This window comes from Salvelinus fontinalis, chromosome 18 (genome assembly GCF_029448725.1).
Source record: "Salvelinus fontinalis isolate EN_2023a chromosome 18, ASM2944872v1, whole genome shotgun sequence".
Lineage (NCBI taxonomy): Eukaryota > Metazoa > Chordata > Actinopteri > Salmoniformes > Salmonidae > Salvelinus > Salvelinus fontinalis.
In genome coordinates, this window is record NC_074682.1 from 19,436,859 (window position 1) to 19,462,669 (window position 25,811).

The 25,811-nt window shown below is 43.9% G+C and overlaps 1 protein-coding gene across 7 annotated transcripts in view; it reads left to right on the forward strand.

Moving 5' to 3' along the window:
* The first annotated feature begins 344 nt into the window (after positions 1 to 344).
* Positions 345 to 25,811, forward strand: part of LOC129815121 (calcium-dependent secretion activator 1) — a 186,980-nt gene continuing 161,513 nt past the window's right edge. For 5 of the 7 annotated variants that reach the window (XM_055868511.1, XM_055868508.1, XM_055868512.1 and 2 more), the window contains exon 1: positions 346 to 1,301. In XM_055868511.1, coding sequence (XP_055724486.1) covers positions 963 to 1,301 — 339 coding nt within the window. In that variant the 5' untranslated portion in view covers positions 346 to 962. Of the gene's footprint in view, positions 1,302 to 25,811 lie in introns of all 7 variants that reach the window. The other 2 variants (XM_055868507.1, XM_055868513.1) reach the window with 2 other exon arrangements.

Sequence of the window (25,811 nt, forward strand, 5' to 3'; positions counted from 1 at the left end):
GATTGATGCATTAATTCTGAGGCATAATTTAAAAAAATATATAATAATTCTGATGCATAACCTATTACCTAGGCTACATAATTAATTATTAATAAGGGACAAGTCTAGGCTATATAAGGCCTAGGCTACCATACAACATTGGCACTATCATAAACAAAAACATTTAATTAATAGTCAATGAAATCATGCACTTCTAGCCTGACTATTGCACGTGTTAGGGATAAATTGATAACGTGGATAAATGATATTGGTGGATTGAAATATGAATAGGATGAATAAAGAAATAATGATGTTGAAATAGGCTTATTTGGTGAAATCTCCCTTGGAGATGCATCTCCAAGTCTCAGATCATCAGGTGGATGGAGTGAATCGGTTGTCGCAGCAACAGCGTCAACTGCACCCCCACCCCCCGCTATAATTTGCTTTCTGATTCAGAACGACGGTCAATTCCCGATTACTTCCAGTTGTATCTTCCCAATCCGCGCGACGCTTAGCAGGAAGCGGCCATCGATAGTTTTCTATTGACAAATCGCATCAGGAAATAAGTGAAAGTCGATGGTTGTCCGTTCTTTCTATCTTTCATCCGACTCCTTCCCGTTCTCATAGATAGCATCCTAGCAAATCCCCGAAGCTGACTGGAGAGTTAAAACGCTGAAAACGCGTAGCCTAAGCAACTACAATTTTCTTTCGTTCGAATTCAATCGCTTTTTGTGCAAACAGTTTGACTAGCTACTCTCGTTCAACATCAGTCGCGCGCTTTCGTAATTCCTCTCCTCAACTGAAATTTCCTGTTTTAAATATAGTTTATCTGGATTTTTTCGACTTTTTCCCCCACTGGCGTTGCCAACGCAACACAGATAGCCTGTCTCTGAACGCAGTCGTTATTCGAAAAAACCTCCTGTGACACAGACACATCGGTCTACGCTTTCTCCCCTGTCTAGATAGTCTCCAAGACCGACAACATGTTGGACCCATCTTCCAGTGAGGAGGAAGCGGATGAGATAGTGGAAGAAGAAGGCAAAGAGGTGATGGCACCAAAGACCGGGGGAGCACGGGTGTCACCCAGCCGGACCACCGAGAGTTCTGGTGGGCTCCAGCCCTCGAGCCGGGGAAGCAGCGCTTGTCCGTCCAGCCCCAGCCCCTCGGCGGCCAGCGAGAAGGAGAAAGATGATCTGGAAAAGATGCAGAGGGAGGAGGAAGAGCGAAAGAAGAGGCTCCAGCTCTATGTCTTTGTGATGCGCTGCATTGCCTACCCTTTTAATGCCAAGCAACCCACCGACATGGCCAGACGACAACAGAAGGTACTGTAAATAATAAACTCACAACAGTGACAAATTAATTTGAATGACTTTTAAAAAGCATCTCATATATTTATATATATATATATATATATATATATATATATATATATATATATAGTATAGTATCTTATGAAACTAGTTGCCTGTCCTCTTGCTTTGGAATGGTACATAAGTCATTATTAGAACAGAGCCAACCACACATGCACAATTCGAACGCTCATCTGCTACTGCTGGTGTTGGAAAGACAGTAGATCCAGGAAAGGCATATTTCAATACAGCAAAACTAGTCAGTGACCAGTTGCACTGTCACATCGTTTCCTCAAATGACAATCTGTGATTGCTCCATACTTTTAAATGTATGATATATAGGCATACCCATTGATTCTTGAAGAATATAACTTATAAATTACTTTAGCTGTCTAACCCCATCAGAATCCAAAATATAAGCTTGTTTTACTCCTATCTTTGTAAACACTGTAAATGTAAACAAACACTGTATATCCTCAAAACATGGTTAAAACTATACATTTGATCTAATGGTTGGTCAGTCCTTTCATCCATAGTTCTGTTTTTTGAATTTGAGAGTGGTTACATTTCTCCAGCCCCATCCCTTAGCTGTTGTGGCTGCTTTGTTGTTGTTTCTGTGCCCAGCTCCAAGAGACATTACAGTCACACCATTAACAAGACTAATGTACATACACTGTAAAACGGTTATCGTGACTTTGACAGTAGCTTACAGGCAGCTCGGTGGCAAGTAAAATTCTGTAATTCATATTACAGCACACCAACTTTAATATATTTTTTAACCAGGCAAGCCAGTTAAGAACAATTTTTTATTTACAATGACGGCCTTCCCCAGACGAAGCTGGGCCAATTGTGCACCGCCCTATGGGACTCCCAATCACGGTCAGATGTGATATCGCCTGGATTCGAACCAGGGACTGTAGTGATGCCTCTTCGACTGAGATGCAGTGCCTTAGATCGCTGCACCAGTTGGGAGCTCAATATAAATAGCGTATTAAAGTAAGTACTGTGTAATGACACAGTACAAAGCCATAAAACGTACTGTATTATACTGTAAAAAAGTAAAAGCCACCGTAATCGGAATGAATGAATTATTGAATGAATGAATGGATGAATTAATTACATTTGTTGAGGGGAGGGGTTTGTATTTCACAGTATTTTACTGTAACTACAAGGGATTGGTGCAAGCAGGTTGGCTGGTAAGTAAAGTGTTTAGAAACATTAGAGCATATTAATGAATATACACTTCTAAAGGCCTTAAAGGCTTCCAAACTGGCAGCGACTACACAGCAAAACAGACCAAAAGGACATAGAAAAATGCTCAACCATTTAACGTTCAGGACTTGCTTCTACTCCAATCTTTCCCCTAACCATTTTTAATTGGTGGGGCATTATAGCCACATAGGAGTTAAATTGGTACAGCATTCTCAATCACGGGTGCAACAAATATTGCTCTTACAAGGCACTCCTCAAAGTATGTTAATGAGACAGAAACAACAATACCATGCCCTCACTAGTAGTCAAAATATTTTTTTCGCTCCAAAAATACAGTACAGTACTGTATTCTGGGCTGGCAGGTAGCCTAGTGGTTAGAGCATTGGACTAGTAACTGAAAGGTTGCAAGATCAAATCCCCAAGCTGACAAGGTAAACATCTGTCATTCTGCCCCTGAACAAGGCAGTTAACCCACTGTTCCTAGGCCTTCATTGAAAATCAACATTTGTTCTTAACTGACTTGCCTGGTATAATATTCTGTGGTATGGAATTACAGTATCATTCAAAATACAACAATTATTTCCCCGCCTACAACTTTTTCTCACATTGCCCCATCATTTACAGTATGCTGCAGTAAAAAGTTTTGTACTGATTATAATACAAAAAAACACCATATAATTTAAAGTTTTCCGTTAATAGTGTACTGGACAGGTTTGTGACAATACCAGTATCGAGATATTGTGATACTCGATTTTCCATGGCAAAAATGAAAACACAAAGTAGACCAAACTCTTTGGACCTTTATAAACCTGCGGTATGTACAATATTGTGTGCTATAGACTGGTTAGCTGACAACATCACGAAAACGATGCGCGTGCTTCAATGGGGCAGAAGTCCGTGTGTTGTGATTCTGGATGGCCAGATAGCAATCAACAATGACAAGAAGCTGCCATGTGGGGAATGGTAGGTGACTCGTTTCAGCTAGTTTTATCTTGTTCTTGATACCATGTCTTGTTTTGACTGATGTCACGTCTATGCTAATATGGCTCAAATCTGCTAGCGAGCTAACCAACAACTGTAACGATGTCTATAGCTTGGAAAATAAATACATGTGACTCTGGACAGCAACATAATGATGTTTGTTTCCAACATTAGGGCTGTTTTTCTTAAAGGCCCAGTGCAGTCAAAACGAGATTTTCGTGAAAAAATCGCCTGGAATTTTACCCTGTTTGGGAGGATGGAGTTTTTGTCCGCTGCATGTCACATGGCGATCTGATTTTAATGAACAAAAGATCATGTATGTTGTATTTGAATATTCATATTGTATTTGCATACGTACCCTCCTACGCTAGAACGAGAGAGTGGCTTCTTCTGTAAAAAACATGTCCTGCCCTAGGCTAATAGCTAGCTAGCTACACGTTATAGTGTGGCTATTTGAATAATGACAGATCTTTGGATTACTCATATTTTCATCATGGACAACATGCAAAATTAAACAACGTCTTTCAATAATGTGTTGCCCTGAATTCACCTGGTTCATCGACGACACAGCACTCAGTCAAGAAAGTCTGAAAAAAGTTCATGCTGAGTGAGTGTTTCACTTTCAGTCTTCTACCATTAATCATTCATCCATACACAGGTAAGAGACTAACGTTATGGTACAGTGGCTAGCTACAAGTGCATACATTTTATGTTCCACCTGTATGACGTAATTTGCTTTGCTAGATATATTGTTAGCTAGATAGCCAACTGCATATTGGTTAGCTAGCTAGCTAGCTGACCGGCAGCTGTAGGTTAACGTTGATTGCACATGCGTTATACACTGCTCAAAAAAATAAAGGGAACACTTAAACAACACAATGTAACTCCAAGTCAATCACACTTCTGTGAAATCAAACTGTCCACTTAGGAAGCAACACTGATTGACAATAAATTTCACATGCTGTTGTGCAAATGGAATAGACAAAAGGTGGAAATTATAGGCAATTAGCAAGACACCCCCAAAAAAGGAGTGATTCTGCAGGTGGTGATCACAGACCACTTCTCAGTTCCTATGCTTCCTGGCTGATGTTTTGGTCACTTTTGAATGCTGGCGGTGCTCTCACTCTAGTGGTAGCATGAGACGGAGTCTACAACCGACACAAGTGGCTCAGGTAGTGCAGTTCATCCAGGATGGCACATCAATGCGAGCTGTGGCAAAAAGGTTTGCTGTGTCTGTCAGCGTAGTGTCCAGAGCATGGAGGCGCTACCAGGAGACAGGCCAGTACATCAAGAGACGTGGAGGAGGCTGTAGGAGGGCAACAACCCAGCAGCAGGACTGCTACCTCCGCCTTTGTGCAAGGAGGAGCACTACCAGCGCCCTGCAAAATGACCTCCAGCAGGCCACAAATGTGCATGTGTCAGCATATGGTCTCACAAGGGGTCTGAGGATCTCATCTCGGTACCTATTGGCAGTCAGGCTACCTCTGGCGAGCACATGGAGGGCTGTGCGGCCCCACAAAGAAATGTCACCCCACACCATGACTGACCCATCGCCAAACCGGTCATGCTGGAGGATGTTGCAGGCAGCAGAACATTCTCCACGGCGTCTCCAGACTCTGTCACGTCTGTCACATGTGCTCATGTGCTCAGTGTGAACCTGAGAAGTGGTCTGTGATCACCACCTGCCCAATCACTCCTTTTTTGGGGGTGTCTTGCTAATTGCCTATAATTTCCACCTTTTGTCTATTCCATTTGCACAACAGGATGTGAAATTTATTGTCAATCAGTGTTGCTTCCTAAGTGGACAGTTTGATTTCACAGAAGTGTGATTGACTTGGAGTTACATTGTGTTGTTTAAGTGTTCCCTTTATTTTTTTGAGCAGTGTATAAGCTTAGATAATCCTCTTTGTCATTATTGTACATTTTTTTCTGTTCCCTGCCAAAAATATTCACTGTGGTTCTAATGCTAATCAAATCACATGAGTCAGTGGTACAAACTGGATTTTATTAGCTAAATTTGGCTAGCTAGCTAGTTTTGATTAAAGTTACACAATTAGTTAAGGACGTTGTTTGCATATTCAACTAGGTGGTTAGCTAGATGAATACCATTCACATCCAGCTAACTGGTTATTATGGCGTTAAATGTTTGTCAAATCTAGCTAGTTACAGTGCCTTGCAAAAGTATTCATCCCCCTTGGCGTTTTTCCTATTTTGTTGCATTACAACAAGGGTTTAAATAGATTTTTATTTGAATTTCATGTAATGGACGTACATAAAATAGTCCAAATTGGTGAAGTGAAATGAAAAAAATTACTTGTTTCAAAAAAGAAAAAGAAATAAAAAACTGAAAAGTGGTGTGTGCATGTGTATTCACCCCCTTTGCTATGAAGCCACTAAATAAAATCTGGTGCAACCAATTACCTTCAGAAGTCACATAATTAGATTGCACACAGGTGGACTTTATTTAACTAACTGTCACATGATCTGTCACATGATCTCATTATATATACACCTGTTCTGAAAGGCCCCAGAGTCTGCAACACCACTAAGCAAGGGGCACCACCAAGCAAGCGGCTTAGAGCTGCAAAGCTCCACAGAGGAGATTGGAGTATCTGTCCATAGGACCACTTTAAGCTGTACACTCCACAGAGCTGGGCTTTATGGAAGAGTGGCTAGAAAAAAGGCTTTGCTTAAAGAAAAAAATAAGCAAACACATTTGGTATTCGCCAAAAGGCATGTGGGAGAATCCCCAAACATATGGAAGAAGGTACTCTGGTCAGATGAGACTAAAATTGAGCTTTTTAGCCATCAAGGAAAATGCTATGTCTGGCGCAAACGCAACACCTCTCATCACCCCGAGAACAGCATTACCCACAGTGAAGCATGGTGGTGGCAGCATCATGCTGTGGGGATGTTTTTCATCTGCAGAGACTGGGAAACTGGTCAGAATTGAAGGAATGTTGGATGGCGCTAAATACAGGGAGATTCTTGAGGGAAACCTATTTCAATCTTCCAGAGATTTGAGGATTTGTCCACCTTCCAGCAGGAGAATGATCCTGAGCATACTGCTAAAGCAACACTCGAGTGGTTGAAGGGGAAACATTTAAATCTCTTGGAATGGCCTAGTCAAAGCCTAGACGTCAATCCAATTGAGAAACTGTGGTATGACTTAAAGATTGGTGTACACCAGCTGAACCCATCCAACTTGAAGGAACTGGAGCAGTTTTGCCTTGAAGAATGGGAAAAAATTTCAGTACCTAGATATGCCAAGCTTATAGAGACATACCCCAAGAGAACCGTTTTAACTTTGAGCTGTAACGGCAGCCTTCCCTCTCTTCATGAGAAGAGGTGTAGCAGGGATCGGACCAAGACGCAGCGTAGCTCGTGTTCAACATGATTTTAATTACGAAAATACTGAACACTAAACAAATACAAAATAACAAATGTGGCTTACCGATACAGCCCTATCTGGTGCAGAGAAAACACAGAGACAGGAAACAACCACCCACAAATCCCCAACACAAAACAAGCCACCTATATATGATTCCCAATCATGGACAACGATTGACAGCTGCCTCTGATTGAGAACCATATTAGGCCGAACACAGAAACAGACAAACTAGACACACAACATACAATGCCCACCCAGCTCACGTCCTGACCAACACTAAAACAAGCAAAACACACAAGAACATTGGTCAGAACGTGACATGAGCCTGTTTCTGATGCTGAGGTCTTTAAAGCACTAAAGGCAATAGACACTAAAAAGTTTACAGATCCAGATAACCTGGATCCCTACCTCTTAAAGGTAGCAGCTGCTATTATTACTGAACCTGTGGATCACATTTGTCTGTTGAACAATTCCATACCCAGCATTTGGAAATCAGCTTATGACCTCCCACTGCTAAAGAATGGAGATCCCTCAGATGCTAATAACTATCATCCTATCTCCAAACTCCCTGTCCTGGCCAAAGTCTATGAATCCCTAGTGAGTTCACAGTTAAAAACCTTCTTAATTGAAAAGAACATACTCAGCGGGGTTCAGTCTTGCTTTAGATCGGGGCACAGCACCACAACTGCAGCTATGGCAGTGGCACTTGATAAAAGCAACATTGTGCTGCTCTGTTTGTTGATTTATCAAAGGCGTTTGATTCAGTTGACCATGAATTGTTGCTAGCTAGACTCAGTAACATTGGTCTCAGTGAAGGGGCAGTAAATTGGTTGAGGAACGATCTGTCTGACAGAACACAATGTGTATATACTGACAATCACAAGTCTAGCTTTCTTGAGATTAATAGAGGTGTGCCCCAGTGTTCCATTTGAGCTCCTGTGTTGTTCTCAATTTTTATTAATGTTTCGGGAAATGGGATGCAACCGGCAAAGTTGCATCTATATGCAGATGATAGAGTCATATATTCACGTGCTCCTTCTCTGGTTCAGGCTGTTGAAGAGCTCCAGACTCCTTTTCAGTCACTGCAGGCCTTCCTTTATGGTCTCAAACTAGTCTTGTATGTACAAAAAAACTAAATTCATGACCTTTACCAGAGCTTGCACTCAGCCAGAGAAGGTTAGCATTGTCACATCTGGTGGCTTATCCATTGAAAAAGTGTCATCCTACAAATACCTAGGTATATGGTTGGATGACAAGTTGTCTTTTAAAGTTCGTATGGAAAATCTTGTGAGGAAGCTTGGGTTTTTATTTTCGTAATAAGGCTTGCTTCCCGCTTATGGCTAAAAAGAAGCTTGTTCATGCTACTTTTCCCTCTGTAATTGATTATGGTGACTTGTTGTATATGCATGCAGCCTCTGTCTTAGAGGCTGGACTCTGTTTATCATGCATCCTTGTGCTTTATTACAAATGCCAAGTCACTCACCCACCATTGCACCTTGTACCAAATGGTAGGTTGGACCTCACTTTATATGCGCAGAAAGATACATTTGTATGTGTTCATCTACAAAGCCCGAGTAACTGCCTCCTGATGATTACACAATCGCCACACCGGAGAGTAGGATAAAAACCCAGCTTTGTCATGTCAACATGTTGAAACCATACTTCACCCGCTACGATCGGGCGACACTCGAACACACTCCTGTGTTTCAATGGCACGTTGTGTTAGCTAATCCAAGTTTATAATTTTAAAAGGCTAATTGATCATTAGAAAACCCTTTTGCAATTAAGTTAGCACAGCTGAAAACTGTTGTACTGATTAAAGAAGCAATAAGACTGGCCTTCTTTAGACTAGTTGAGTAGCTGGAGCATCAGAATTTCTGGGTTCGAGTACAGGCTGAAAATGGCCAGAAACAAAGGACTTTCTTCTAAAACTTGTCAGTGTATTCTTGTTCTGAGAAATGAAGGCTATTCCATGTGAGAAATTGCCAAGAAACTGAAGATCTCGTACAACGCTGTGTACTACTCCCTTCACAGAACAGTACAAACTGGCTCTAACCAGAATAGAAATAGGAGTGGGAGGCCCCGGTGCACAACTGAGCAAGAGGACAAGTACATTCGAGTGTTTGGTTTGAGAAACAGACGCCTCAGAAGTCCTCAACTGGCAGCTTCATTAAATAGTACCCGCAAAACACCAGTCTCAACGTCAACAGTGAAGAGGCGACTCTGGGATGCTGGCCTTCTAGGCAGAGTTCCTCTGTCCAGTGTCTGTGTTCTTTTGCCCATCTTAATCTTTTCTTTTTATTGGCGCAAACCAGATGTGATGGCGACATCTGGTTTGCGCTTAGTGGGACTATCATTTGTTTTTCAACAGGACAATGACCCAACACACCTCCAGGCTGTGGAAGGCCTATTTGACCAAGAAGGAGAGGGATGTAGTAATGCATCAGATGACCTGGCCTCCACAATCACCCAACCTCAACCCAATTGAGATGGTTTGGGATGAGTTGGACTGCAGAGTGAAGGAAAAGCAGCCTACAAGTGCTTAGCATATGTGGGAACTCCTTCAAGACTGTTGGAAAAGCATTCCATGGGAAGCTGGTGGAGAGAATGCCAAGAGTGTGCAAAGCTGTCAAAGGCAAAGAGTGGCTAATTTGAAGAATCTCAAATATAAAATATATTTTGATTTGTTTAACACTTTTTGGTTACTACATGACTCCATATGTGTTATTTCATAGTTTTGATGTCTTCACTATTATTCTACAATGTAGAAAACAGTAAAAATAAAGAAAAACCCTTGAATGAGAATGTGTGTCCACTGGTACTGGTACTGTATGTATGGTACTGGTACTGTATGTATATATATAGGGGATATCAGTATAAATGCAACATGTACAATTTGGTTCCATTAGCTGATTTGAAAATCCCATAAATTTACCATACGCACAAAAAGCTTATTTCTCTTTTTTTTGTGCAGAATTTTGTTTATAACCCTGTTAGTGTGCCTTTCTCATTTCCCAAGATAATCCGTCCACCTGACACGTGTGGCATATCAAGAAGCTGATTAAACAGCAAGATCATTACACTTGTGCACCTTGTGCTGGGGGCAATAAAAGCCCATTTGAAAATGTGCAGTTTTGCCATACAACACAATGCCACAGATGTCTCACAGTTTTGAGGTAGAGTGCAATTGGCATGCTGACTGCAGGAATGTCCACCAGAGCTTTTGCCAGAGAATATTGGAGAAGGCGATGCATTTAAGTAGCGACGCATTTAAATTGATAATATTGTGTAATGGAAGTTGTTCTCTGTTGGTGGTGAGCAAACGTGTCCAACAAAAATATAAGCACAACATGCAACAATTTCAAAGATTTTACTGAGTTACACTTCATAGAAGGAAATCAATCAATTGAAACAAATTCATTAGGCCCTAATCTATGTATTTCACATGACTGGGCAGGGGTGGGCCTGGGAGGGCATAGGCCCACCCAGTTGGGAGCCAGGTTCACCCACTGGGGAGCCAGGCCCAGCACAAGTTCCTCCACAAATGTGGAAAAAGACAGAAATACAGACATAAATAATCCTCAGCACCTCCCTCCCTCTCCTCAGACAATCCTGCAGGTGAAGAAGCCGGATGTGGAGGTCCTGGGCTGGCGTGGTTACATGTGGTTTGCGGTTGTGAGGCCGGTTTGATGTATTGCCAAATTCTCTAAAACGACGTTGGAGGTGGTTTATGGTAGAGAAATGAACATTCAATTCTCTGGCAACAGCTCTGGTGGACATTCCTGCAGTCAGCATTCCAATTACACACTTCCTCAAAACTTGAGACATCTGTGGCATTGTGTTGTGTGACAAAGCTGCACATTTTAGTGGTCTTTTATTGTCCCCAGCAGAAGGTGCACCCGTGTAATAATCATGCTGATTAATCAGCTTCTTTATTATCCACACCTGTCATGTGGATGGGTTATATTGGTAAAGGATAATTGCTCACTAACAGGGATGTAAACAGGGATGTATTTGATTATACATTCAAAACATTGATTTAAATTAATATGTTTTTAACCCGGTGAGTGACAGAGGAAGAAGATAATTTCATCAACTGCAAGCAAGAGTTTTCATTGAGATTGCTAATACAGCTAGCTGACCAAGGTAAGATTTGTTTTTGAGAATGAAAATTGAGTAGAGTTCAGTAGAATTATTTTAATGTAACAAAATACAAAATAATTGTTAAATGGTCTTGGTTAGCCAAGCAATGTGTTGCAAGCTAGCTAGCTAGATAACTTAGTTAGCTTTAGTAAGGGTCGGTTGTCTGTTAGAACTGGCTAGCTAGCTAGATTATTTTTAGCAAAATATATTCCTATTTTCCCCTCCTGCAGTGGATCCTTCTGGTCTTGAGCCTCAGCTGCCTATGGACAGAGCCATCTAATATAAGTAGTCTTTTGTATAATTTAGCTAGCTAGTTCCCAATTAAGTTCAAATCTGTTCACGAACATTAACCCCTTATTTATTTATTTTTCATCTTGTGTGAATAATTTCACTCTCTCTGTCTCTGCATTATCCACAGGGACTGTCAACTTGTAAGTCTGAAAATTAACACTAAGTGTGAAGGAATCTGAATTGTAAGTATCAATTTTAAGTATGTTCATAAACATTAAACTCTAATTCATCTTCTTGCAAGGAAGGTTTTCATTGACTCATTTACATTTAGTCAGAATATGTTATTGTTAGACATCCAGTATCCTATGGAACGGAGATGGGCAACAATCTGGTACAAGTCAACAGGACAGCCGTGAGTTGGTGAGAAGTGAGGAATTTGGGCTGAGGTCAGGTCAGATGAAGTGAGAAAGAACAGACATCACTAAAGTCCTGTCTAGCAACAGAGATGTATTGGCTGTTCAGATGTGTAAGGAGGAGACTCAGCATAGGAGGAAGGTTTAAATACCAGTGCTTGTGTGAATATGTCTTTGTCTTATGCAGCTGTGTGACCCAGTGGGTGAATAAACTTGGTTTGAGCTTTACTAGTTGTCTGTGAGTTTTTACTCTTATTTAGAACCTAACTAAGGTAACTGTCAACTTGTGAGTCTTAAAATTGACCCTGGAGGTGAAGGATTCTGCATTGTATGTATCGATTTGATTTTCAAATTCATTATTTTCACAGAGGTAATTACATTATATTTTGTGTTTCAGATGTGACCATATTTATGAAATACATTTTGTAATATATTTTACTAGCTACCACAGGATGCTGACAAAATGTATTTCCACACCATATATTTAAATATATAAACAACAAAGTTATCCAGGTCACACCCCCACACGTGATATTATTGAAAAGCCCAGAATGTCCTCTTAATGGTACAACATGACTTAACACACTGGCATGTATGGCCTCTAATTTCCATTAGAGTGGACAAAAATGTATTTCTGGTTCTCAGGAGGAGTAAACTCTAGGTTACTTTCGTAACCCCGGATCTTTGATAATATGAGTGAAATGTATCACATATGGGGATTTGCTAGGGAGCAGGGGCATGCAATGATACATCTCACTCATATTTTCAGAGAACCAGGGTGATGAAAGTAACATTAAGTTCTCTTGCAAATACTTATGGGAATATGGCCAACTCCCGTGTCTCCGACATGCTCTCCGAAGCCATGATAGTCCCAACAGCATTACCCCTCAGAGGCTCCGACACTGAGGACAGTATGCGCCAACAGAGGTGCAGTGACTTCCAGTCGGTAAAACCTCATAAACGAATGAGGAGCGGCCCTACATGTCGCATCGCAAAACTCATGTAAAGAGATGCCTGTAAACAGTGCCCAAGAGGTAGCCATACCTATGATGGAATGAGCTCTCAGGCTCTCCGGGGGCTGTAAACCTTTGCTATTATAAGTACATATAATAGTTTCCGCTATCCGTTGACGAGAGAGGGGCCTTCCCTTGCAGGGAGGTACAGTAGGTGCTCAAGAAACGAAGAGTTGGTGGCCCTTGTGTATAACTCTTATATCCAAGTAAATGCGTACTGGACATAAACGATGGAGACGCTCTTCTTCCGTAGAGGTGAAGGACGGCGGGTAGAAAGCCACAATCTCTAAGGTGAGACATAAAATATTTATTGACCTTAGGCATGAAGGCAGTGTTATGTAACAAGGTCACCTTGGATAACCCTGGGGCTGTTGTAGGCATGAATGGTGAACACTACGTGCAGCTCATTCACTCGCTATGCAGACGTAAGGGCCATTAGTAAGACAGCAAGAAGGAGAGATTTTTTTTCCCAATCCTTTATTTAACTAGGCAAATTAGTTAAGAACAACTTCTTATTTACAATGACAGCCTACCCCAGCCAAACCCTCCCCTAACCCAGACGACACTGGGCCAATTGTGCGCTGCCCAATCACAGCCAGTTGTGATACAGCCTGGGATCAAACCAGGGTCTGTAGTGACACATCTAGCACTGCGGTGCAGTGCCTTAGACCGCTGTGCCACTCGAGAAAAATATTATTTCCATGCTTTTCATATCCAAAAAATGCTGCAGTGAAATAGCCTCAAGCACAATTGGCCGGTCCGAAAATGCTTGGAGGGCTTGGGCTTGGATACTGAGCGGAAACAACATGCTCCCTTCATGAAACGACATAAGAGGAAGTTCCTGCTGTGTTATTGTCGAAACCTATAGCAGGACGAGATAGAGGCTAAACAGTGGAGAAAAAACCTTCCCCCTGTTCAAAAAGGGCCTGCAGAAAGCATAAAACATTCGATACATAGGTAAGGAATGATCTGTACTTGGTAACACCACTTCTCAAAAACGCACCACCTGTTACCGTACACTGGGTGTGTAGAAGGGACTCTGGGGATCCCAATGATTTTTTTAACAGGAGAAAGCCTTCCTTTTCTTTGAGCCTCAAAACCCGCCCTAGTCAGCATTTTGCAGTGCTCGTAGGACTCGGGGTTGTCGAGTGCTCCCTTCCCAAGCAGTTCATGTAGGTGAAAATCCTTCCACACAATCATGGAGCCACAAGCCGGGGGTTCGAGTGCTGGGCATGGCTCACCCTTGGATGGGGTAGCAGTGGCCATTATATGGAACAGGGCTTGCTAATATAGAGACGCATGTTGTAAAAAACAACGTATTACGTAGAAGGCTCTGAATAGGCTTAAGCAAGTTAGGAAAAAAGCCACAAGGCTAATAACTAGCTAGCTTGAGCACAAAGTGAACGCTATAGCCACGAGGCTTGTAAGGCATTAACTAGCTAGCAGCTACCCTGTGGCTAAGGTGTGCTGTAGCTAGCACAGTGCTACCCGAAGGGGACTGTGTGGGGCAAGGTTCGACTTCGGGTTGGTAAAGTATCTCAAAGGAGAAGCCGTGAGGCTAAACCAGTCGATCTAACTAACCCAACGAGTGGACGTAGGTTAACTAGACGAGAAAAGAGAGCTAGCAATGCTACCATGTGTGCAGGTAGGGATGCTTGTGTGGGTTGGCTAGCTAGCAGCTACCTTGTGGCTAAGGTGTGCTGTAGCCAGCACAGTGCTAGCTGAAGGGAACTGTGTGGTGACAGAGTTCTGCTTCAGGTAGGTGTTCTCCCACGACCGTGGAGCCGTGAGGCTAAGTCGGTCGGTCAAGTTAACACAACCAAATGAACGTAGATTAGACTAGACGAGAAAAGGGAGCTAATACTAACTAACGTATGTGCAAGTAGGAATGTGGTTTGCTTGCTTTCCAGCGAGCTAGCCAAGTTAGCTTAAGCATTGCAGCGTGGGCTAATCAAGTTTCGATAGCTAGCCATGTAATGCTAGCTAACACCGAAGACTGAGAAGTAGAAAATAAATTATCTTAAAGCAAAATCTTTCCTTTCAGTCAGTACTCAACAGTATAGCCAGGAGGTAAGGTCCTTTGTTCAGCAGCGTTAACCTCGCGGTTCGCATAAGAAAAGTTAAGTAGGAAGACAGGATTCTAGTCATGCTCAGGAGAGCTTCAGGAGCCGTAGCGATTCTTCCACAAGGAAGAAAGGCGAGAATTACCAGAGGACGGGTGAGTGGCGCTCTTACTCACCACATTCGCCACTTGACCTGTCTGTCTCCGACAGACGTTGTGTGATTGGATCGTCATAGTGATCCGCCTCCAGTGAATCCCCATATTTGATACATTGAAACTAGTATTTGAAAGAGAACCTCCAATGGGAATTCCCAAAGCAAGGCTTTGCAGGTGCTGATTTCTCCTGGTGATAACATGTTATGATCCTTTTCTTGTATGATGAAATACACTAGACAATTTGGCATTCTCTAGACTAGTGACTCTCATAAAGGACACCCTGCAGTCTGATGGGTGGTTCTGGTTCAAACATTCATTACATTACCTTGAAGAAGGCAAAGTGAAGCCAAAGCGCCGGTGGTTTACCCAATAAATTACTGGGAGCTTTTATATAGTGTGTGACTCTATTTATTTTTATAGCCTCTTCTTTGCAGACATTTTCTGGAGATGAGTGGTGAGGGATAGCTCTCCTGGAATAAGTTGTCATACTTATTAGTCTATTTGGACACTTAAAGTATCTTCACCACATTACTGTAATGAGTATATGGACACATGGTGGTCCATGTCAAACAATGGTCCACCGTAAGATAAAGGGCAGTTAATTACTGCTGCTGATCCTTGAATGAGCTGGCGACTATACAGTAACTGGGTTGTGACCCTGGTCTGACCTTACCCGAATCAATGAAGTAACAGTAACGGATGTGACCCTGGTCTGACCTGACCCGACACAATGAAGTAACAGTAACGGCTGTGACCCTGGTCTGACCTGACCCGAATCAATGAAGTCACAGTAACGGATGTGACCCTGGTCTGACCTGACCCGACACAATGAAGTAACAGTAACGGCTGTGACCCTGGTCTGACCTGACCCGACTCAATGAACTCACTCTGATCTGATCTCTTAACATCAATCTCAAAATATCCTATCTTGTTTTCCCGATCACTAAACTCTTTGTTGGTTCAGTTTCAGGAAAACATGTAATTTCTCCCAGGAACAAATTGGATCGCTTTAACTATTTTTTTTCTCATGAAGTCATTGTGGATGGCTCCATTAGACCAATATGCAGGGCTGGAGGCTCAGCTGTCTCTCACCATTACCTTTGGGACATTACCTCATCTCAAATCAAATCCAATTTCATTTGTCACATGCGCCGAATACAACAAGTGTAGACCTTACCGTGAAATGCTTACTTACAAGCCCTTAACCAACAATGCAGTTCAAGAAATAGTTAAGAAAACATTTACTAAATAAACTAAAGTAAAAAGTAACACACAAAATTACATAACAATAACGAGGCTATATACAGGGGGTACCGGTAGCGAGTCAATGTGCAGGGGTACAGGTTAGTCGAGGTCATTTGTACATGTGGGTAGGGGTAAAGTGACTATGCCTAGATAATAAACAGCGAGTAGCAGCACTGTAAAAACAAAGTGTGTGTGTGTGTGTGTGTGTGTGGGGGGGGGGGGGTCAATGTAAATACTCCGGGTGGCCAATTTATTAATTGTTCAGCAGTCTTATGGCTTAGGGGTAGAAGCTGTTAAGGAGCCTTTTGAACCTAGACTCCGGAACCGCTTGCCGTGCGGTAGCAGAGAGAACAGTCTATGACTTGGGTGACTGGAGTCCTTGACAAATTTTTGGGCCTTCCTCTGACACCGTCAAGTACATAGGTCCTGATGGCATGAACCTTGGCCCCAGTGATGTATTGGGCTGTACGCACTACCCTCTGTAGCACCTTGCATTCGGATGCCAAGCAGTTGCCATACCAGGCGGTGATGCAACCGGTCAGGATGCTCTTGATGGTGCAGCTGTATAACTTTTTGAGGAGAGGGACTCATGGGGACTCATGCTAAATCTTTTCATTCTCCTGAAGAGTAAAGGGTGTTGTTTTGCCCTCTTTACAACAGTCTTGGTGTGTTTGGACCATGATAATTTGTTGGTGATGTGGACACCAAGGAACTTGAAACTCTCGACCAGCTCCACTACAGCCCCATCAATGTTAATGGGGGCCTGTTCGGCCCTCCTTTTCCTGTAGTCCACAATCATCTCCTTTGTCTTGCTCACACTGAAGGAGAGGTTGTTGTCCTGGCACCACACTGCCAGGTCTCTGACCTCCTCCCTTTAGGCTGTCTCCATGTTGTCGGTGATCAGGCCTACCGCTGTTGTGTCATCAGCAAACTTAATGATTCATGGGTGAACAGGGAGTACAGGAGGGGGCTAAGTACGCACCCCTGAGGGGCCCCGTTATTGAGGATCAGCGTGGCAGATGTGTTGTTGCCTACACAACTGGATCCTGGGAGCGGCCATGGTCCAGTTGCATAGGGAGGTGTTTAGTCCCAGGATCCTTAGCTTAGTGATACGTTTTGTGGGCACTATGGTTTTGAATGCTGAGCTGTAGTCAATGAACAGCATTCTCACATAGTCCAGGTGGGAAAGGGCAGTGTGGAGTGTGATTGAGATTGCGTCATCTGTGGATCTTTTGGAGCAGTATGCGAATTGGAGTGGGCCTAGGGTTTCCGGCATTATGGTGTTGATGTGAGCAAATGACAAGCCTTTTCAAAGCACTTCATGGCTACTGACGTGAGTACTATGGGGCGGAAGTCATTTAGGCAGGTTACCTTCACATTCTTGGGCACAGGGACTATGGTTGTCTGCTTGAAACATGTAGGTATTACAGACTCGGTCAGGGTGACATTGAAAATATCAGTGAAGACACTTGCCAGTTGGTCCGCGCATGCTCTGAGTACACTCCCTGGTATCCGTCTGACCCCATGGCCTTGTGAACGTTGACCTGTTTAAAGGTCTTGCCCACATCGGCTACTGAGAGCGTGGCTGTGGCTTGCGTCGAAGCGAGCATCTGGTATGCTCGTCTGGTATGCTAGCGTCACTGGGCAGCTCGCGGCTGGGTACCCCTTTGTATGCTTTGCAAGCCCTGCCATATCCGACGAGTCAGAGCCGGTGTAGTAGGATTCAATCTTAGTCCTGTATTGACGCTTTGCCTGTTTGATGATCATCTTGTACTGTTATTGTGTACACTTGCAGTTATGTCACATATCAGTATGTGTGATTGCATGTGTCTGCTCTCAAGTTCAGCCCTGAGCAGATTGAATGGAATCTGCTTTAGAAACAAGGCAGTTGATTGCCTTCTCTCTTTAGGGTTCAAAGGGCACCTAGCTTGAGGTAGTCTGTGAATGTGACACTTGCTGTGGTTCTCAGTCTTAAACAGTATGTGTGAGTTCGATTTGTCCCTCTGTTAAGGTCACACACACTCACTAGCAGGATGATAAGTGGATGGTATTGCACCTGTAGAGTCGAATCCCTCCCTGTTCAGACTGAGCCTTTACTCTCACTTGAACCCCAGTGGATAGCTGACTGAGAAAGTGTATCTTTATCATTACAATGTCTTCAAAATCTCACATTGATGTAGGTCTCTATCTCCCCTTTCATATGATCTTCTCTTCTTTCTCTCACTGTCTTCCTCCCTCTTGTTCTCAGTCTCTTTCTCAGCCCCCCCCCCTCTCCCTCCCTCCCCTGTCTTCTTCCGTCTCTCACTGCCTCTGTCTCCTTCTATCGCTTTCTCTCACTCAAGATCAGTCTCTCACTCTGTCTTTCAGCAAGTTTTCAGCCTGGAATTGGAGCTCATTTGCTCCCAGCAGTCGATATACCTCGAAGGCCTCTATATGAAAGTTATTGTAAAAGTCATCAAGTCATTTACTCAATGTTTCGGCTGGATGCTTTCTCACTTGCTCGCTATCCCTCAAATACCACAGTGAAAATGTGGACTTATTAAAAAGAGAAAACTAGCATCTGTTGTGTTAATAGGGCCATAATGCTTGGGAAAAACAAGTCTTTGTCTTTTTAGGCATCAAGCTAAAGTGAATTTTTGCTGTGATAGATTATTTGAAACTTGTTTCCTCAAAACATGTTTTCTAATTAGGCATAAGCTCTGCAAGGCCCTTGATCTAAAATGAAATATGCTAACTAGCTCTGTTGTTTCAACCACTTCTCAAAAATATTGCATGCCATACCAATTACTGAAAACATGGAGCGATAGTTAAATGCAGAAGGCACTGCAATATGGTAACAACCTCCCGCTCCCTTTTGTCTTTTATTTATTCCCCATTCTCTCCCAAGCCTTCTAATCAGGCCTGGGGGATTAGTACACACAGGTGAGGCTGATGCGGTACAGTAGCACAATCAGGCCATCTGTCCTCTTTTTCACCACAATAGGCCTGGATGAAACCAGTCCAACACCGTCACACCTCACCCCCGCTTTTCTCTCCTCTCCTCTGCACCTCTCCGCCTCTCCTCGACCATTCCCTTGCTCCTTTTCCTGTTCTTCTCCACTCCTCTCTGCCTTTCCTCTACCATTCCCCTACTTTTATCCTTGCTTTTCTCCTCTGCTTCTCTCTGCCCTCCTCTACCCTGCTCCTTGTCTTCTGCATATCTCCCCCACCCTCTCCTCTGCTTATCGTCCCTGCTCCTCCCCTGCTTCTCTCATCCACTTTCCTCTTCCATCTCTCTGTTGCTCCTTTTCCCAAATCCTTTTCCCCATCTCTCTTCAGGAGCCTCCAGTGGCAGGGCCTGAGTACAAAGCTGTCGGATCAACAGATACACAGGGCTCCAGCCAACAAGGGCTCCCTTTTGATATTTTCATCTCTTTGTTCAGCCGACACCTTTGTCCATGGCTACTTACCCTCCCTGCTTTAACAAGCAACATGTTTAGGGCCTTACTCTTAGGAGTTTAACCAGTATAGTAATTTCAGCATATCAGAGGTAAACATAAGGAAAGGATATAAAGCAAAGGATGAAAGGGAGGAAAGGATGTAAGGCCTCTGAGAGTTTTGGTCCAGCCTTGCTTAATCTCCGCTCAGCCTACTCTGGGACGTATGAGACAGGTAACGGGACAGAGTTACGACCTCCCCTCCTCTCTCGCGTTAATTACCGTGGGATACTGCCTTGGTGGAGAGAAAGTTGCTTCTCTGCTCAGCTGTATTTGTCTCAGAGGAACGTGGTGCGCGAGAAACAAAGAATGATGTTGAACAGCAGTATGCTTTCTATTATCTCTCTGCCATCCAAAGCTAGACCAATAAAACTCCAGAGACAAGCGCTGCGAATGGGTCTTTTTCATTTAGCATTAGCACAGCCAGCTGTGTGATGCAAATATGCTTGGCTGCTCCCTGTACTGATGGAGAGAAAGAGATTCAGTAGTAGATTCAGTAGTCCTGCTTCAAAATTGGCAATGAGATACAGTATGTATTTTTTCTGTCCATTGGATACAGGTTTTATGCCTTTCTAAGACATCGCGAGTGAGTGGTGTATAATACATGAGAGTTTCTGGAATTTAAATGTCTTAAAATAATAAGTTTTAAGTGAGAATAGGCATAATCTGAAGCCAAAAAATAAAGGAAATTCACGAGCACCACAAGGCCTATTCTGCCTCTGATTGAGAACCATACTAGGCCAAACAAATAGAAATATAACAGAACAAAACATATAAAAACAACATAGAATGCAGTGACAGTACCCACCCCCAAAGGTGCGGACTCCGGCCGCAAAACCTGAACCTATAGGGGAGGGTCTGGGTGGGCATTTACCGCGGGGGCGGCTCTGGAGCGGGACGAGGACCCCACTCCACCATAGTCTCGGCCCACTTCTGTGACACCTTAGGAGCGGCGACCCTCGTCACCGACCCTGGATTGGAGACCCTAGTAAAGGGCACCACTGGACTGAGGGACGCCTCTGGACTGACGGGCGCCTCTGGACTGACGGGCGCCTCTGGACTGAAGGGCGGCTCAGGCGGCACCTGACTGAAGGGCGGCTCAGGCGGCTCCTGACTGAAGGGCGGCTCAGGCGGCTCCTGACTGAACGGCGGCTCGGGCGGCTCTTGACTGAAGGGCGGCTCCTGACTGAAGGGCGGCTCAGGCGGCTCCTGACTGAAGGGCGGCTCAGGCGGCTCCTGACTGAAGGGCGGCTCAGGCGGCTCCTGACTGAAGGGCGGCTCAGGCAACTCAGGACAGACGGGCGGCTCAGGACAGACGGGCGGCTCAGGCGGCTCAGGACAGACGGGCGGCTCAAGCGGCTCAGGACAGACGGGCGGCTCTGGCAGCTCAAGACAGACGGGAGCAGTTGTAGGGAGGAGACGGAGAGACAGCCTGGTGCATGGGGCTGCCACAGGACCCACCAGGCGGGAGAGACCTACAGGAGGCCTGGTGCTTGGAGGAGGCACCGGAAGGACCGGGCTATGGGGGAGCACTAGAGCTCTGGTGCGCAGCCTTGGCACCACTCCCCCAGGCTGGATGACTACTCTAGCCCGGACCCTCCAGAGTGCAGGCACAGGTTGAACCGGGCAGTGGGTGAGCACTGGAGATCTGGTGCATACTACGCGCACCTCCCCCTTAGGCTCAATTCCCACATTCGCCCGGCACGAGCGGAGCGCAGGCATAGGACGCACTGCACCCTCCCAGCGCCCCGGAGACACAGCACGCAGAGCCGGCGCAGGATTACCTGGACCGAAACGGCGTACCGGAGACCAGACACGCTGAGCAGGCACAATACACTCTGGCTGGATGCCCACACTCGCATGACACTTTCGGGGGGCTGTCCTATAGCGTTCCGGGCTATGGGCGTGTACTGGCGACACTGCGCACTTAATCGCATAACACGGTGCCTGACCAGTAACGTGCTGCTTACAATAAGCACGAGGAGTGGGCTCAGGTCTCCAACCTGACTCTGCCACACTCCCCGTGTGCCCCTCTCAATTTCTTGGGGGGCTGCCTCTCGTACCTGTCGCGCTGCCGTGCTGCCTCCTCGTTTCGCCGCCGCTCAGCTTTCGCTGCCTCCATCTCTGCCTTGGGGCGGCGATATTCCCCAGACTGTGCCCAGGGTTCTTTACCGTCCAAAATCTCCTCCCATGTCCAGGAGTCCAGAATCCGCTGCTGCCCGATACCACGCTGCTTAGTCCTTGGTTGGTGGGTGATTCTGTAACGAATCTTGTCTGGTGCAGGAGAAGAGGACCAAAATGCAGCGTGGTATGTGTCCATGTCAATATTTAATGAATCAACTGAACACTGAAAATACAAAATAACAAGTGAAAGACAGAACTATTTCGTTTTCGTTTCTGTCTTTTACGTTGTTATTTTGTATTTTCTGCATTTTGGTCCTCTTCTCCTGCACCAGGCAGCACACTCTGCATTTTGGTCCTTTTCTCCAGGCGAGATTCGTTACAAATACATGTAAAAAAAATGTTTTAGCATTGGTCATTTTTATTTTTATCGTTGGTCAGTAGGTGCCCAACATAACAACAGGTGGTGGTTTGTTGGACACAGTAGCTCAGATAGATAGAGCCTGTCTACATTCCTGATTTCTGTAACTGTTAGCCTCCCTGTGTAATATTGACATAAGCTCAGAACCACTTGTGTTTCAAACATGGTCCTGTTTTATCAATTGCTTTGCTGATCAATGGACAGTTCATTCATTACTGCTATCAAAATATGTCACTTAAAGTTATGTATGTACTTCAAATGATTTTTGCAGTAAAGGACACAATAATACAACAATAATACACGTTTACAATATGTTTACAGCCCCATTATTTATATATATATATATATATACACTATATGGACAAGTATGTGGTCAACTGCTCATTAAACATCTCATTTGTCACGTCTACTCCCGCCCCTCCCCTCCCCTCCAGTGTTCGACATCGCCAGTATACTAACCACCGGTCCTGGGATCCATCATTACACACACCTGGCATCAGTTATTACGCGCACCTGCACGTCGTCGTGAGGCACACCTGGACTCTATTACCTCACTTATTACCTCCCCTATATCTGGCACTCCCTTAGGTTCTTTCCCCAGTCAGTATTGTTCCTGTGTTTATGCGTAGACGATACTCTTGTCTCGTTCCATGTTTGTTGTTTTATTAAAAGTTTCACCTACACCTGCTTCTCGACTCTCAGCGTCTCCATTACATCATTCCAAAATCATGAGCATTAATATGGAGTTGGTTCCCCCGTTGCTGCTTTAACAGCCTTCACTCTTCTGGGATTGCATTCCGCTACAGTAGATGTTGGAACATTGCTGCAGGACTTGCTTCCAGCCAGCCACGAGCATTCGTGAGGTCAAGCACTGATGTTGGGCGATTAGGCCTGGCTCGCAGTTGGCGTTCCAATTCATCCCAAAGATATTCTATGGGGTTGAGGTCAGGGCACTGTGCAGGCCAGTCAAGTTCTTCCACATCAATCTCGACAACCCATTAATGTATGAACCTCGCGTTGTGCACGGGGGCATTGTCATGCTGAAACAGGAAAGAGCCTTCCCCAAACTGTTGCTACAAAGTTGGAAGCACAGACTCTTCTAGAATGTCATTCTATGCTGTAGCGTTAAGATTTCCCTTCACTGGAGCTAAGGGGCCTAGCCCAAACCATGAAAAACAGCCTCAGACCATTATCCCTCCTCCACCAAACTTTACAGCGAGCACTAGGTATTGGGGCAGATAGCGTTCTCCTGGCATGCGCTAAACCCAGATTTGTTCGTTGGAATGCGAGATAGTAAAGGTTGATTCATCACTCTAGAGAACGCTTTTCCACTGCTCCAGAGTCCAATGGTTTCGAGCTTGACACTACCCCAGCCAATGCTTTGCATTGCGCATGGTGATCCTGGGCCATGGAAAACCATTTCATGAAGCTCCCGACGAACAGTTCTTGTGCTGACGTTGCTTCCAGAGGCAGTTTGAAACTCAGTAGTGAGTGTTGCAACCGAGGACAGATGATTTTTACTCGCTACACTATGCTCTTCAGCACTCGGCTGTCCTGTTCTGTGAGCTTGTGGCTGAGCCGTTGTTGCTCCTAGACGTAACACTGTAACGAATGAAAAACAGTTGAGAAACACCTGCAAAATACAAAGTCATTAGACAAGTACAAAACTCTTAAGAGAAATGATAGACATATTTACAAATCTGAAATTGGATAGGCGCTCTAAACCCTTGAATACTAAACTTCAGCTACAAATGTCTTAAGTACACCGCTGTCCAACTCCAGTAAAAGAGCACACATGTCCTCAGTTATAAATGGTTGTATAAATATTCAAACCGGTGAGAGAACTCACAGATTTGGATCAGAACATACATTTTAAGTATCGATAGTGTGCGAAGTACCATGTTTACTGCGTGCATTTGTATTGGTATAAGTCGTTTGTCAGTTCCACATGGGCCAGCTTGCATTTCTCTGTGAGAGGTGCATTCCCAGAATCCGCCACTCTGCCATAAAGCACTGTGTTCCCAGGTAGTACCTTAGGGTTGGCGTGCATCTCACAGATGAGTGCAACGACCCACGCAGTAGTACACACCACCACACTCACTGCCACTTGCCTGCCACTTCATGAACCCAAAGGCTCTTAAGAGCCACCTAATAAATGTAAATAAGTGTGCGTGTGCGTGCGTGTGTGTGTGTGTCGGTAGGGGTCTGTCAAAACTATAAACTAAATAATCCTCTGGGAGGCGAACCCACCTCCAGCCATTACACTACAAACCCTGTTCTCAAAACACCGATTTCTTGAAGCGTTTGTTAAAAAACAATTTTTTGTTTATTTCTCTTGCTTGGTTAAAATACAATAGTCTAAAACAGTTGATTTGTTTAAAACAGACAAATTTAATCGTGTACATTGTCTTCAGAAAGTATTCCTACCCCTTGACTTTTCCACATTTTGTTGGGTTACAGCCTGAATTCTGAATGGATTAAATATATTTATTTTTTCACCCATCTGCACACAATACCCAATAATGACAAAGTGAAAACATGTTTTAAAAAATGTTTGCAAATGTATTGAAAATGCAATACAGAAATATTTAATTTACATAAGTATTCACACCCCTGAGACAATACTTTGTCGAAGCACCTTTGGCAAAGATTACAGCTGTGAGTCTTTCTGGGTAAGTGTCTAAGATTTTTCCTCAATTGGATTGTGCGACATTTGCCCATTATTCTTTTCAAAACTCTTCAAGCTCTGTCAAATTGGTTGTTAATTGTTACTGGAAAACCATTTTCAGGTCTTGCCATAGATTTTCAAGCAGATTTAAGTCAACTTTCATTCGGCCACTGTCTTCTTGGTAAACAACTACAGTGTAGATTTAGCCTGAGAATATGAGAATAACTTTTTTTTATGCACAATGCGTTTAACAATGCAACAACCAATAATGGAACAGAAAACTTTGTAAATTATGTAATCAAAGGCAGATCTTGCATGTTTTAGTGAGTAAACACATTGTTTACTATTTGTTTGTGAATAGAGCGATTGTGTGATATGGAAATCCAGCGTAAGGTTTTGTGTGTGATGGTAGTGTCAGCTTGCTCATGCTCTCCTTGCTCTCTTAAAGCTTTTCGTTGTGAAACTGGTTCAATAGTTCACTATTCATGAGGACAAGGTGTTTGCACCTAATGTTGCCATGTCAAGTTTTCTACTGTGCAGCCAGTCAGTGAGTATTGTATCCTCGCCAGGGTCTGTTCACACACTCACACTTAACCCATGGACACACACACACACACACACACACACACACACACACACACACACACACACACACACACACACACACACACACACACACACACACACACACACACACACACACACACACACACACACACACACACACACACACACACACACAGGAACACAACACATATGTGCAGTACACCCACACATACTACACATGCTCACACATCCTGTCTCTGACACATACAGTACACATACAGTACCACTCTTTCAATGTTTTTTCTATATTTTTACTATTTTCTACATTGTAGAATAATAGTGAAGACATCAAAACTATGAAATAACACATATAGAATCATGTAGTAACCAAAAAAGTGTTCAAA